Source organism: Macrobrachium nipponense, chromosome 27 (genome assembly GCF_015104395.2).
Source record: "Macrobrachium nipponense isolate FS-2020 chromosome 27, ASM1510439v2, whole genome shotgun sequence".
In the NCBI taxonomy this organism is placed as follows: Eukaryota; Metazoa; Arthropoda; class Malacostraca; order Decapoda; family Palaemonidae; genus Macrobrachium; species Macrobrachium nipponense.
This window is the reverse complement of record NC_087216.1, coordinates 41,768,246-41,784,051: the sequence shown is the minus strand read 5'-3', so window position 1 is coordinate 41,784,051 and position 15,806 is coordinate 41,768,246. Positions and strand designations below refer to the sequence as shown.

The window sequence follows — 15,806 nt, the reverse complement described above, 5'->3', positions numbered from 1 at the left end:
ATTTTCTGCAATACTGGTAAGTGTTATGAGGGTTCAGGTGTCTGGCTTTTGGTGAGGTAATAATTGATGAATGGTAACCAGATACTTGGCACTTCGTAACATTGTATTAATGGTGCCCAGAGACCCGGGAAAGCAGATTTCATTATCACTCTAGAATATACTGGTGGTGTTAGGGATATATTTTGTTAGGAGAGTGACCATATAGTTTTTGTTTTGCATTTATTGTATTGAATTGCAAGTTGATAACTTAGAGGAAAATGGCTCAGTTCAAGGCTCAGGAATTTTTAGCAGCCCCTTCCATCCATGTTTATCTGAAACCACTCTGACTAAGGCACAGTGGAGCGCTTTAGCAGTGGCATGTGGTGGTTATGTGTCTACTAGTATGGTAAAGGCACAAATAAGATGTATTGCAATGGAATCATTGAGAAACTCTGGTAGAATAACTGATGAAGATGAGTTAGAATTGGCTCAAGAGTTGTTGAATGTAGCACGTGCTGATCTCATGAATAAGCAAGCAGAAAAGAAAGAGAAAAGTGATGCAGAGTTAGAGCTTAGACGCATTGAAGCAGAAGAGAATTTGATTAAGCTAAAAATGCTTGCTGAAAGAGAGAGAATGCAAGCTGAAAGAGAAAGAATAGACAGGGGAAAACAAGAAAGAAGAGAAAGAGAAGAAGAAAAAGCAGCAGAAGAGGAAAGAGAAAGGTTACAAGAGAGAAAGGTTAAAAGAGGAAAGAGAAAGGATAAAAGAGGAAAGAGAAATTGCAAGACATGAAAGGGAAATGGAATTAATAAAAGCTAGATCCACATTACCTGTAACTCTGTCTAACCCTAACCAAGGTAATCAAGACCCTGTATTTGATGTAGTGAGAGTACAGAAGTTAATCCCTAAGTTTACTGAAGAAGCTCCAGATGAGTTTTTTGATCACTTTGAGAAAGTGGCTTCAGGTATGGGATGGCCAGAGGATAAATGGTCAGTTTTGCTACAAAGTGACTTAATTGGTAAAGGGAGAAGTGCTTATCTAGCCTTAACAATTGATCAGTGTAAAGACTACAAGGTACTTAACACAGTGTGCTACAAGTTTACCAGACGACCCCAGAGTACTACAATGAAAGATTCAGAAATTTAAGAAAAGATGAGAAGGGAACATTCTTAGATTATGCTTACAAAGTGAGAAGGTGTTTCAAATGTTGGGTAGAAGCTGCTAAACTAAAAACTTTTGGTGAGTTAGAAGAGTTACTTGTTCTTGAACAGTATCTTAATCGAATTCCTGAACATATAAGAGCCTATTTAAGAGAGAGAGAGGTGAAGAAACTTGACAAAGCTGCTACACTGAGTGAAGATTACAATATAATCAGTAGTAAACGTAATTACAATGTCAAGTACCAGAGTCAACAACGCCCAGGTTTTAAGTCTTATCCAAATAACAGGAACAATTTTAATGGGAAACCTACAAGTGATACTACCAAGAGTACACAAGGTAATACAACTCAGCAAGCTAATGTGAAATCCTCATCCAGTTTTTCAAGACAATTACAGAAACCTAATGTTGTCTGTTTCAAGTGTGGAAGAGTAGGACACTACAGTCAAGAGTGTTACCGGAACAGCAGTCAAAGCCAGTTGGTCAAGTTGTAAAAGCTGACCAGGTGAAACAAACTACGAAGAGCAGTGTCGGAAAGAATCAGACTCCAGAGAAGCATGAAACTAAACAAGCTGAATGTTTAGCAACCAGTGGAAATGTTACCTCAAGCAGTGAGTGGCTTAGCAGTGTGGAGGCTTTTAAGCCATATATCTATGAGGGTATGCTGTCAACTCAAGAAGGAAGTATGCAGGTACCAGTCAAGATATTACGTGATACAGGGAGTAACCATAGTGTGGTAGTACGTGGTTCTCACCCTCAGTTGGAGAAGAGTCTCAGAGGAGATTCTGTTATTTTGAAGGGTATAGGAGGAGAGGAAGTAACTCCTATATGCCGCTTACACCTGTCATGTGAATTGGTGACAGGGAGTGTTGGTTTTGCTGTAAAGGACTCACTGGCTGTGGAAGGTGTACATGTTCTGTTGGGGAATGAAGTTGGTGGTGTGCCATTTATTCCTTGTCCATTGAGGATTAGTCCTACAGTAGAGTTGGAGAAGAGTAACCCCCACCTGTTTCCTAGTTGTGTAACTACCAGATGTATGAAGAGAACTACGGCTGCAAGTGAAGAAACTGAGGATTTACACACCCAAGAGGGATCAAGTGAAGGATCTTTGTGCTTAGAAGAATTATTCCAGGTAAGTGAAGTTTCCCATAGTGCTGACCAAGAAGAGATTTCCCAAGAAGATGAAGAAGACGACGACGAGGAAGAAGAACCTGATGTTCCTGAAGAGACACCGAGTAGTCAAAGTGTTACTGAAGACAGTAGTGAAACTACAGCAGCTGAGTTAGCAGATATTGAGAATTCAACCCTTGAAGTTGGTCAAGTGACAAGAGAGAAGCTGATGGACTTGCAGAAGAAGGATGCATCGTTAACTGATTTGTTCTTCAGAGTTGTTGATCGAGAAGAGATGCAACAAACTCCTACCTGTTATTATCTGAAGGAAGGTTTGCTGGATAGGAAGTATAGACCTACAGATATACCAGGAGATGCTGTATGGGGCGAATATCATCAAATTTTGATTCCATATCCATTTAGAAAGCAAGTGGTTGCAGTAGCTCATGAGTCTGGACATATGGGAATCAGGAAGACTGTGGAGAAGATCATGAAATATTTTTTGGCTGGCCTGGACTTCACAAACATGTAGCAGGTTTTGTCATGAGTGTCATACCTGCCAGATAGCTGGAAAACCGAATGAAACCATCAAGAAAGCCCCCCTACAACCTATAGAAGTTAGAGGAGAACCCTTTAGCAAAGTGATTATAGATATGGTTGGACCGCTACCAAAGACAAAGAAAGGAAATGAGTATTTGTTAACATTAATGTGTCCTGTGACAAGATATCCAGAAGCAATCCCTGTTAGAAACATATCTGCCAAGATAGTTGCTGAAAAACTTGTGGAGTTTTTCTCAAAGTTTGGAATACCAGGAATAGAACAAAGTGACAGAGGAACAAACTTTACTTCAAAGTTATTCCAGGATGTGATGAATTTGTCAGGAGTGAAACAACAGTTATCCACTGCCTATCATCCAGAAACTCAAGGTACCTTGGAAAGGTTCCACCAGACATTGAAAAGTATGCTGATAAAGTATTGTTCTGAGTCAGGAAGAGAATGGGATGTTGGTTTACCATTAATGTTGTTTGAAGTTAGGAGTGCTTATCAAGAAAGTATGGGATGTTCACCTAATGAGATGATTTTTGGAAGAGAAGTGAGAGGACCGTTGAAGATTCTTGCAGAAAATTGGGAAGAAAATCAAGAGGAAAGCCAAGGAGAGTATGTGAAGAACTTAAGGAAAAGGTTGAAAGAGATTAAAAAATTCTCTTTAGAAAACTTGAAAATGAGTCAAGAGAAAATGAAAAGGAGATTTGATGCTAAGACTAAGCTAAGAAGTTTTAGTGTTGGTCAACAAGTGTTAGTGTTCTTACCTGTCAAGAGATTTCCCCTCACTAATAAATTTCAAGGTCCTTACAAGATAATTCAGAAGTTAAGTGATAGAACTTATGTGATTGAAACACCAGAAAGAAGAAGAAGACCAAGAAGATACATGTGAACCTCTTGAAACCTTATTTCTCAGAAACTAAAACTGAAACTGTGTCAATAACCCAAACAACTTTATCTACAGAAGACGATGATGGCTATGAATTGGGAGCTGCAAGCAAGATGAATAATTCTTCAATTTTGGAAAATTTGGAGGGTAAACTGAAACATCTGAGTGTTGAACAAGGTGAAGACTTAAGTGAAGTAATTAGAAGTGAGTATTTGCTGCAACATGGATTAGCAGAACCCAGTTCAAGTCACTTCAGTTCTCCATGTGTGTTAGTGAAAAAACCAGATGGTTCATTTAGGATGTGTACTAATTATAAGAAACTGAATTCTATCAGTGTGGCTGATAATTATCCTTTGCCTCTTATAGATCAGTTACTTGATAATATTGGGCAAGCCAAGTTTGTTTCCAAGATAGACTTGTTGAAAGGATATTATCAAATTCCCTTAGATGAGAATGCCAAGTTGCTGTCAGCTTTTATTACTCCATTTGGACTGTATCAGTATACTGTTCTGCCGTTTGGTCTGATGAATGCACCGGCAACATTTCAACGAGTGATGGATCAACTGCTAGGATCAATAGAAGGAGTAGGTGTATACCTAGATGACATCGTGATTTACTCTACAACGTGGGAAGAACATCTGAAGATTCTGAGGAAAGTTTTCAAGAAACTACAAGAAGCAGGATTAACAGTCAACCTAGAGAAGAGTGAGTTTGGAAAGGCAACTGTGCAGTATCTTGGGTTTGAATTTGGGAAAGGCCTTCTTGCTCCAGTAAATGCTAATGTAGAAGGTATCCGTAAGGCTACCCCACCTACTACCAGGAAACAGGTACAGAGATTTTTGGGCATGGCTGGATTTTATCGTCGTTTCTGCCCAAATTTCTCAGCCGTATTAGCTCCTTTGACAGACTTGACTAGTCCCAAAGCTAAGTTTGTTTGGACTCCAGAGTTTCAAGAATCCTTTGAGAAGGTAAAAGCCATTTTAACTTCAAGACCAGTACTTCAAGCTCCAGACTTCGACAAGAAATTTGTGATACAAGTTGATGCGTCGGACTGTGGCGTTGGAGCTGTTCTACCTCAAGAAGATGAAAATAATATCTACCATCCTGTGTGCTTCATGTCTACAAAACTGAAAAAACATCAGAAAGTATACTCAACAATTGAGAAAGAAACTTTAGACGTAATCACTGCATTGAAAAAATTTGAAGTGTATGTGAATACACCTAGGAATGAAGAAATTTTAGTGTTGTCTGATCACAATCCACTATCATTTATCCAGAGAATGAAAAACCATAATCAAAGACTAACCAGGTGGTCTTTGTGCCTGCAACAGTATAACTTAAGAGTGCAGCACATTAGTGGCAAAAACAATGTATTTGCTGATTATTTATCTCGTTGCGAATCGCTGGATTCAACACCGTGATAAAAAAACTTCTCGGGGGAGGTATATTATATATTGCTTCTGTTAAAATGCATATTTCCCCTCTTTGAAATGTCATGTAGAATTGTGCAACATTTTTTCAGATTCCTAGACAGCTTAGAGATAGGATGTTTTAAATGTGTCTTCAGATTTCGCATTACATAATGTAAAAGAATATATATATATAACGCAGAAGTAAAAAGAGAGACATTTTCTTTGTCCTTTCGAAACTGCGAGTGTTTTCCCTTTTATGTCAACACTTTGAGATTAGAGGGTCTGTGAGATACGTTTGCTTTCCCATTCTGTCAACGCGTTTGATAACGAGCTCAAATCCTCATTTGTGTTTTGGAGAATCTGTCATCGTATGCGATAAGCCTTCTGCTTTGAGCGATCGAGTAGAGTACGTGTCTGTTGAGCAGAATCAACTCATACTTGTATGTCTTTGCCGAGTCCCACGTGGGGATTACACATTTCTTCATGAAGGTTGCGTCAGATTTCGAAGATTCTGGAAGAGTTATTGTCTCAAAACGTTTTGTGTCATCTCCTCAGTCCAGTTTTTGCAAGGGAAGAAGATTTCATTATATCTTAGAACCTCGAGGCATTAACATCTCGCTCTCGCTCTCTCTCTCTCTCACTCTCTCTCTCTCTCTCCCGCGACATCCTTGAGATTATATTAACGTAACGTAAATTGGTCACTCGTAACTTAGAATTTCATACTTGATATTTCTTAGAGTTTGTTTAGTGTTATTTAGTTTTTTTTTTTTTTTTTTGTGGAATCTGAACAAACATTGTTTCGTAACAGCGCCTGGTTTTTGTGAAAGTGTAATACAAGCTGCAGCAAGAAAGAAAGAAGTTGGTATATCAAGGTAAAGTGTGTTATATTTTTATTAGTTGCAACTAATAATTGTTAGGAACAGTGATTAACTAATAACTAATAATGGATAGGGATTGTGGTTAACTAATAACGGATAGGAACTGTGGTTAACTAATAACTAATAACAGATGTTTACGAAGGTTGGTAAAAACTGATGGTTATAATGTTTGAGTGAAAAAGATTTACACTTTTACACATTGCGTATTTTTGTGTTTGTGTTTGTTCCATTGTTTGTGTACTTGTTCATTTTCTTATTGAAGTATGCCTTTTTATTTTATATTTTCATTTGCATTCACAATTTAATTGACTTAGTTATTTTCATTGCTTAATCATTGCACATTTAATTAAATTAAACACTTGTGAATTAATTTGCATTTACTTAGAATTCTTTTCAAGTTTTATTATTTTTTAGTACTTGTGAATTAATTTCTAATTTTCAATTATTGCCTAACACTTTTGAATTTTGATTGAATTAATTTTCTTGAATATTGTGATAAATTAATTTTGATTTCATTTTACTTAATTTGATTCAAGAATTAATTAAACTTTACTTTGTTTTCAAGTAACAGCAATTTTCCCTGATATTGTGAATTTTACTTATGAATTTTGAATTTATTAATAAATTTTTGTATTTAAAATTTTTATAAGTATTTCATTTCTAACCAGTATATTTGCATTTGATTATATTTATGTTAGGTAGAAACATAGAGTGGTAATTGATCAGCTTTCCTTCAATTTTCTTGAAGTGACTTAGAACCAGGGAAGTACTTAGACTTCTGAAATCAGGGAAATACTTAGACTTTTAAAATTGTTGATGGAGTGATGCCCTTTGATTAATTTAATTACTTACAAGATTACCTCATACCTGTTTTGATGAACTTAGTCTGATTTTCTGCAATACTGGTAAGTGTTAAGGGATCACTGTTGCCTTTAGAGTATTCAGTCGTTTAGTACATGTTATGAGGGTTCAGGTGTCTGGCTTTTGGTGAGGTAATAATTGATGAATGGTAACCAGATACTTGGCACTTCGTAACAATATATATGATATATTTATATAATAATTTTTATATATATATAGATATCTATATATATATATAGTATATATATATTATATAACATTACTTTGGAATGCTTTAACAACTTAAGATTTGCAGATGCCATAGTTCTACTTAATGAATCAGGGGAGGAATTACAAAAAATGATAGATTTGAATAATGAAAGCAGAAATGTAGGATTGAAAATGAATATGAGTAAAACTAAGATAACGTTCAGTGAAAATGCAGAGACAACAAATAAGGGTTATAGAACAACGTCTAGAGATTGTTAATGAGTATACGTATTTAGGGCAGACAGTATGTGTTTCCCCATGAAGAGACCGAAATTAAAAGAAGGATAAGCATTGGATGGAGAGCTTTTGGTAAACAAAATGAAATTATGAAAAGTAAAATGCCACTTACTCTAAAAAGAAAGTACTCAATCAGATGGTCCTACCGGTATTAACTTATGCATCAGAAACTTGGAACCGTACTAAAGTCTTAGAACATAAGCTAGTTACAACTCAAAGAGCTATGGAAAGAATAATGATGGGAATAACACTAAGAGGCAGAAGAAGAGCAACATGGATACGAGAGAAAACTAAAGTAGAGGATATTCTAACAACAAGTAAGAAAATGAAATGGTCGTGGGCAGGACATATAATGAGAATGTCAGATAATAGATGGACAAAAAGAATAACAGAATGGTTCCTAGAGATTGCAACCAAAGCAGGGGAAGGAAGAGAAGACTGGATCGACGAGCTAAGAAAATGTGCGGGTATAGAATGGCATAGAAAGACCATAAACAGAAGGGCGTGGAAGGATATGTCTGAGGCTTTTGTCCTGCAGTGGACTAGCAATATATATATATATATATATATATATATATATTATATAATATATATAGATATATATATATATATATATATAATATTATTAATATATATATATTTGTCAAAAACTGTAAAAATAGGTACAATGAAAACTGAGATAACATAATTCAAACAAAAGTAGAGATGGAAGTGAGTTATAGTTTGGCTAGTGTATCCACCCTTTTACAAATAGTATTATTTTTAATCTTCGAATATCACCAAACATACAACACCTTTCCATGTTATTTATATAGAAATTTTCATATATATATATATATATATATATATATATATATATATATATATATGTATGTGTGTGTGTGTGTGTGTGTATATATATGTTGTGTGTGTATGAGAGAGTGAAAGATTACTACAACCTCCAGCCATTTCTATGATTTGCACCAATATGAAATTGCTCTTACCTTACCTTTCTAACGTAATTTGATATGGGATCCTTTTAAGTTATCTAAAACAGTTCTTACCACTTTCTTTGTCTGCTCTCTGAATCAATATTTAAAGTTACCATTTCTTTAGAGGAAAATACAATTTAACTTCTCACTTCTGTCAACAATTTGGAATGTCATAGAAAATTAGTTTTCATGCTGTAAAACTTTACTTCTTCTCAGTTAACACAGTCCTTATCTATATTCTCGGCATACTGCTGTGTTACTATGATTCCGCCTTACTAGACTTTGGACAAAATTGAATAAAAGGCAATTCATTTAATCTTCGACCCTACTCCCTCCCCCTGTCTACATCCCTATTGATTTTAGTGCAAGCTGCTCTAGCTGGCTGTTTTCTATCATCGCTCTTTTGATCAATGTCCCACTGAGCTGAAGGAGGCTCTGCCTCTCTTTCTACCAATCTTGTAACACCACCACTTGCCATATTTATCCTGTAAAAATTTGCTATTTTCAGTCTTCTGTTCAATAGCCTTTTCTGCTACTGCTCAGGGTCTGAATAATCTCTCTTTCTGTTTTCCATATTTCCTGTTATGTCCCATTTTCAAGCAATAGGTCTTCTGCTTGCTTAATCTAAGGCATCATCAAACTTAAATTAATTAGAATTTTTTCTTTACAGAATGTCAACCAAAATCCAAGTGGACAAGCGAGTGGCTGGGCTCAAATGCTTCGTTTATCATATGGGCTGGAGAAAATTGCAGCACTGAAAACAAGCAAACGCAGAATATTCTCATTATATACTATACATTCAAGGAACTGGCGCATTCACGGAACTTCAACCTAATCACCATTTATCGTTCTCAAGCCGAGATTGTTGAACTGAGGGATGGAGTAGTTACGAAGGAAAAAGTAAACTTTACAGAACCAATCGGCTATGGGTGGCAAGAATTCGCATTTTCAGTCAGATCCGAGGCAGAAGTGTGGTACAACTCCAACAGGCTTCTGACTGTAAAAAAAAAATATGGTATACATGAGTTGACAATTGATGGCAGCAATGTCACTGTTAACTGTCACAAAAGTAAGTTTGGAATCAACACTTGACATTCTTATTAATACAAAATACCAATATCAGATATCTCATCACTGGCTTGCGAAATTCCGTTACTCTCATCTCTCCTGTTTCCACTTCCTCAAATCTCCAGTCATCTTTAAATCTACCCTCCTTTCTCATTTCAGTTAAAATCTTCTCTTCATCTTAACACATTCCTCCTTTTAACAACCAAATTTCTTTTTTTCTCACTAATGGATATTTCATTAATAGTTGTGAGAGCAACCCTAACACTAGTGCTATTCCCTGAATACCTGTCAAAAATTCTCTCTAATCTTGTTTGCATTTTGTAGCCTTTGTTTCAATACACTTTCTAGACTTGAATACTTTGCATGTTCTACTTTGCGCTCCTTCATCTCCTTGAAATCTTATTGCAATTAACATTCAGTTTTATTTAAGGAACTTACCAATTAATTACATAGCAAAGAATTTCTAAGCACCAGTAGCTAAAATTTGAAAATCTCAATAGCGATTCTTTTGTTTGTTTTGGTGTATGTTGGTAACATTCCCCCACCCATTTACTGGGGGAAATAGGGAAACAGCGTGACAAACTAGCTCAGTTTATTTCTACTGCCATCAATGAAGATTTTCATGAGTAGCTCTGGAAATTTGGATCGTTGTATACCGGCTGTTCAGGATACCGGTGAAGTACCATATATTCTTTTGTTATTTACTATTGGATTTTGTTTATTTAGTCAGGTATTAGGAAGACTTTGTTACTTTAACTGATGATGTCTGACTCAGGAGTGACTAGTATCTTGTACTGTAACAAAGGCTGCAGGAACTGGTTGACCTCTGTCATGTACAACGCACACACGGTATGTACTAAGTGTAGGGGTCAAAGTTGCTCTCCACAACTAAGATGTTCTGTACGTGTAGGCTGGAATGAGAAGCAATGAAAGTTTTTGGCTTCTCATTTGCTACGTAAAGTGACTGCAGCCTGCTAGACATGACAGGTAGTTAGCTAGTCAGGAGTCTTTAAAATCATCTTCTGATGTACTTATTATTTGTGTTTTATCTGCAAAACCCAGAGTCTCTTCTATCCCACCTAGTCCTTTACCCAGCTCCCATGCTTCCAAAACCTAGTGCCATTGCCAGTCTTGAAGCGAGGTTCGAGCATAAATTTAAGTTATTGACTAATTCTATTGCTCATTTAGGAGAATCAGTACGTGTTCTTCTTGACCGCAAGAAACGTGCAGTGTTTGATGGAGGAGCTAGCTGTCCATTCTGCCAATTCTCCTAGGTGAAGGTCCTTGACATACTCCCCCACAATGGGAGAAATCATACCAGAGGTCCAAAGGAAGTCAGTGGGGTCTGCCCACAGGCAATTGCCCCCTCAGTCGCACCTGTTGGTGTCCCCCAGGTTGTGAAAGCCAGCTATTGGAAAGGCATCCTGGATTGTGCACATCACCTTTCGTCAAGCTCGGATGAGTCTAGTCTTGAGAAACGGCGTTGTTGGTGCGACAGTGAAATTCTAGACCATTGAAAAGGTCTGCAGCTATAGTATTTTGCATCCCTCAGGTGCCTGCCTACTAAGAAGGCTAAGGAAGTTAAGCCTTCCTGCTGTTTCTGGGACAGCCCAGAGACTTTTTCCTCTGAAGGATCTCCCGATCGTTGTAAATGCTCTGGTTCGTTGTGTGACTTAGCACCAGTTTCGACATCACTTCAACAAGCGGTTTCAGTGAGTATTTGGCCCCTGAGCACCCAGTTCATCTTAGTTCTTTGACTCCCGTACATCCAGTGTTGAATGAGAACACACACATCTCCTTTAGTAGCTCCCAATCGCCATTTTTATTTTTCCGAGTGTTCGGTATCAGACAGACGTGTTTTTATGTCCGAGTGTGCAGCACTTCTAGGTTCCGCAGTGGCGCACAACAGCACATAAGCACCCATTGGCGCATGAACTCCCTTCGGCAGGGAATGCCCATTAGTGCAGGAGCATGCACGGCCACATCAGCTCCCTTCTGTTGTTGAATCAACAACTTCTGTCAAGGCCCCATTAGCTTCTGAGTGCACTTTAGCACCTAGACGCCCATTGGCATCTAGGCCTCCACTGGTGGCAGAGCGGCCTTCAGCACAGGAACTTTCCTTGACTCCCAAGCTCACCTCAGCCAGTTCCTATTGTTCCCTCGACTAGTTCAGCTCTGCTTCCTGCTAGAGAAGTCGATCCTAACTTTTCTTCTGTTTCTTCTTAGGATGAAGGGGTAATTGAAACAGAGTATTCCAAACCCCCGATGACATATGGTTCACTTTTGAGGTTTTTCCTCAAAAGTTATCCTGGTTTTTTCAAATCAGCTATCCTGGTGTCGCTTGGATCTTCACTCCAGTTGGACTCTACTCCTTCAGAAGCTTCAAAGATCATCACCTCTATGGTAATTTCAATTTCATCCAAAAAGGCTTTGAACGAAGTTGAAAGCTGGTTGTCTGGTAAAAGAGTGGAAGGGAAAGTTGTTTTCTCATTTCCATCAAAAAAGGACTTTGAACGAAGTTGAAAGCTGGTTGTCTGGTAAAAGAGTGGAAGGGAAAGTTGTTTTCTCATTTCCTCCTTCCTGCCTTACTAAGAGAAAGCACTCGTATTATGAAACTGGAGAATCTCCCTCCCTGGATGGTTCTGCCCAGCTCAAGATTTTTCTGGACTTATCAACTCTTGTGAGAGAGCAGCTTTTGTTGTGGGAAAGACTATGTTCTATTCTGCTGAAATGGACCATCTTCTTTGTAACCTTTTTAAGTTATTTGAAATAGTTAGCTTTATGGATTGGGCTTTAGGTGCCTTTGGTAAAAAGATTCGGGAGGCATCTATGATGTCCTCAGACATTTCCTCCAATTTTCTAGCAGTTCTCTATCTTCGATAGAGACATTAGAGATAGTTCTTGAAAACTTGCTTCTACTTTCGCCATGTGCATGCTTAAGAAGTGAGAGTTATGGTGCTCCTTTACCATGAAAGGAGTCACTCAGACTCAGAGATTTGCCCTTCTTTTTTCTCCTCTTGCACTGGATTTTCTGTTTTCACAAGATATAAGCGGAATTGCCTCCGACTTACAAAAGAAATCAACTCAAGATTTGGTTGCACGGTCATCAAAATGTTCAAGGGATATGACGCAGTTCAGCAAGTACTCTTCTCCACCGCAACGTTTGTCCTTTTGTCCAAGAGAGGTAAGGTGCGTTTCATACCAAAGGCAATTAAGAAGTTGTCCTCCAACCCACCCCTAAGAAGTGAGGTACAGTGGTACCTCGACATACGAAATTAATCCGTTCCGAGGTGGCCTCCGTAACCTGAGCTTTTTGTATCTTGAACCGCATTTTACATGTAAATTGCCTAATTCGTTCCGAGCCCTACAAAAACACCACAGTAAATTTTATAATAAAGCTAAATTGACCAATAAACAATGAAATACAACAATTTAGACCATTCGATACCTAACTTAATACGTACTACTAATATGTACTACATAGTACCTGTAAATAAAGTGTATTAGTGTACATGGTATAGAAGAAATACTGTATGTACATATGTACGTATGTAGTGAAATGTGGAACCTTACCTTTCGAGTGAGGCTATCTCCGAAAGTGGCGACAGAGGAGGAGGACAAAGCAGAAAACTTGTTGGTACGTACACTTAACTTTACGAAACACATTAAAAAATGTCAGGAAACATAGACTAAACTTTACGAAACACATTAACAAAACCGTAACACTTAACTTTACAAAAAACTTAAAATTAAATTTTTCTTTTTCTTTTTTTGATTTTTACATTTTTTTTTACTTTTTTATACTTTATGTTTTTTTTTCTTTTACAAAATTTCAGTTTCTTCACCACTTTCAACTTTCTGTTTTTTCATAGTATCAATTGGATCTTCCTTTTTGCTTACTCCTACTAAAGGCCTCTTTAAAAAAAAACTATCCAAGGAAGATTGCTTCTGCCTGCTTTTCAAAATGTTCCTGAAACGACTCAGGCAAATGTCATCGAACTGTGCAAGCATACGACCTGTGTAAGCCTTTTCAGGGTGTCTCTTTTCTACAAATGATTGCACTTTATGAAAAGCAGCTAGAGCATCCTTAATTTCTGCCGTTGTCATAAGGTCGTCCTCCTCCTCCTCACCACTGCTACAGAACTCTTCTTGAACGACATTATGTTGCATGGCCTCCAACTCCTTCAGGTCCTCCATCGTAAGCTCCTCTTGGTGCTCCTCGAGAAGGTCATTGATGTCGTCCTCGTCTACGACCAGCCCCATGGACTTGCTGAGTGAAACGATCTCAACAAGATCTGGTTGCGAAACAGTTTCAGGATCCCTCGAAGTCTCGGGCAGAAACGGCATCAGGCCAGAGTTTCCTTCACGAAGAATTCAAGGTTCTCCTCGAAACCTCCTGCCAAGCTTGATCGATGAGTCGGATGCATATCACAACATCCAAATGCTCCTTCCAAAATTCACGCAAGGTGAGGTTTGTGGTATCGGTGATGTCGAAACATCTCTTGAAAAGATGTTTCGTATACAGCTTCTTGAAGTTCAATATCACTTGCTGGTCCATGGGCTGGAGGAGAGGGGTGGTGTTAGGTGGAAGATAAAGAACCTTGATAAAAGAATACTCCACTAGGATATCTTCCTCGAGGCCAGGAGGGTGAGCAGGCGCATTGTCCAACAACAGCAGACACTTCAGAGGGAGGCGCTTCTCTTCCAAGAATTTCTTCACTGTCTGGCCGAAACACAGATTTACCCACTCAGTGAACAAAAGTCTCGTTACCCAGGCTTTTGCATTAGCCCTCCACATCACTGGAAGCTTCTCCTTTAGCACTTTGTGGGCCTTGAAGGCTCGAGGAGTCTCCGAATGATACACAAGTAGGGGCTTCACCTTGCAATCCCCACTGGTGTTCGAACAAAGTGCGAGTGTAAGCCTGTCTTTCATAGGCTTATGCCCGGGTAGCTTCTTCTCTTCCTCCATGATGTACGTCTGATGAGGCATTTCTTTCCAAAAAAGGCCAGTCTCATCACAGTTGAAGACTTGCTGAGAACTGTAGCCTTCCTTGGTCGTCATCTTGTTGAACGTCTTAATAAAGGTTTCGCCTGCTTTCGTGTCCGAGCTGGCCGGCTCCCCATGCCGCACCACCGAATGGATGCCAGTCTGTTTACGGAATTTTTCAAACCACCCATGAGAAGCCTTGAAGTCTGGGGTTGGCATCGATGTCTCTTCTCCTCCGTCATCTTCGGCCTGGGCAATCAAATCGCCAAAAATAACGTTGGCCTTGTGGCAGATTGCCGTCGCAGTTATCGTATCACCAGTGATTTCTTTGTCTTTTATCCAGACAAGAAGCAGCCTCTCCATCTTGTCGTGCACGTGGGCTCCTCTTGCTAGACAAAATAGTCACGTCCTTGGAAGGTGTAGCTGCTTTGATGGCTTCCTTCTGCTTAAGGATGGTGCCTATCGTTGACGGATTTCGGTCATATTCCTTAGCGATCACACTCAACCGCATGCCAGCTTCATATTTTTTAATGATCTCCATCTTTGTCTCCAAAGAAAGCATCCTCTTCTTTCCGTGAACTTCAGCAACTTTCTTGGGACCCAAAGAGTACGTATATACTATACGTAATCAAGTTATGTAGTATACGTATGTACTAAAGTTCTCACACAACACGATAAAGTAGTACTACAATGAAATCACTAACGAATTTACATCAATAAACGAAATCGTATAGAACGAATGAATTTTGCATGTGTACACAAACGATGCTGCTTCAGAGTGACCGAAGGATGCCGCTACGTAGATGCACAATGGGAGAGATGCTGACCAATAGGAGAGCAGGATCTTATGGTGGTGACTAGCATCAGGAACCAATGGGAGAGCAGGAGGATGGTGGCTAGTCTACTCAGTTGGCGGCGTGTGAGTTTTAAAATTGTTACCGGTGGTCCGGGCGAATCTCGGGACTTTACAGCAACAACCTTTCGTAACCTGAACTATTTTCGTATGCAGAGCCAAAAAAATATTCATATTTGCTTTCGTAACTTGAATTTTTCGTAAGTTGAGACTTTCGTATGTCGAGGTACCACTGTAGTTCAGTAGTTCAGACCCATGCAGCAGTAGGTGCCAGACTTCAGCTTTTATGGCAGGAATGGAGTGAGAGAGAAGCAGAACAGTGGGTGATACAGGTCCAAAGGACAGGTTGCTCTATTCTTTTTCTCGCCAAGCCACCCTTAGTCAAGAGTCCCATTGTGTTGACTGCTTACTCTCTCAGCTCAGACAAGTATTTTGCTCTGGCAGAAGAGGTGTCTGCTCTTCTCCTGAAAGATACAATAGAACAAGTAGAGGACCTTCAGTCTGAAGGGTTTTACAACCAGTTTTTTGTGGTTCTAAAAGCATCAGGTGGTTGGAGACCAGTGCTGGATGTAAGCACTTTGAATGTCTTCATCAAAAAGACAAAATTC

The 15,806-nt window shown here is 38.7% G+C and overlaps 2 protein-coding genes across 3 annotated transcripts in view; both read left to right on the top strand.

Annotated features, from left to right (window-relative positions):
- The window catches only part of LOC135201051 (uncharacterized), a 112,195-nt gene that overhangs the window by 42,373 nt on the left and 54,016 nt on the right, over positions 1 to 15,806 (top strand). For both annotated transcript variants that reach the window (XM_064229899.1, XM_064229900.1), the window contains exon 2: positions 8,961 to 9,359. In XM_064229899.1, the coding sequence (XP_064085969.1) occupies positions 8,961 to 9,359 (399 nt within the window). The remainder of the gene's footprint in view (positions 1 to 8,960; positions 9,360 to 15,806) is intronic.
- Positions 7 to 2,781, top strand: LOC135200477 (uncharacterized). Its single transcript, XM_064229128.1, has 2 exons — positions 7 to 702; positions 740 to 2,781. Exon 2 carries the CDS (start codon positions 1,801 to 1,803, stop codon positions 2,779 to 2,781), a length of 981 nt encoding a protein of 326 aa, XP_064085198.1. The 5' UTR covers positions 7 to 702; positions 740 to 1,800.

What these genes read in the sequence shown, in the direction of transcription:
- LOC135200477 (XM_064229128.1), top strand. Translation starts at nt 1,801, where the DNA reads ATGCTGTCAACTCAAGAAGGAAGTATGCAGGTACCAGTCAAGATATTA.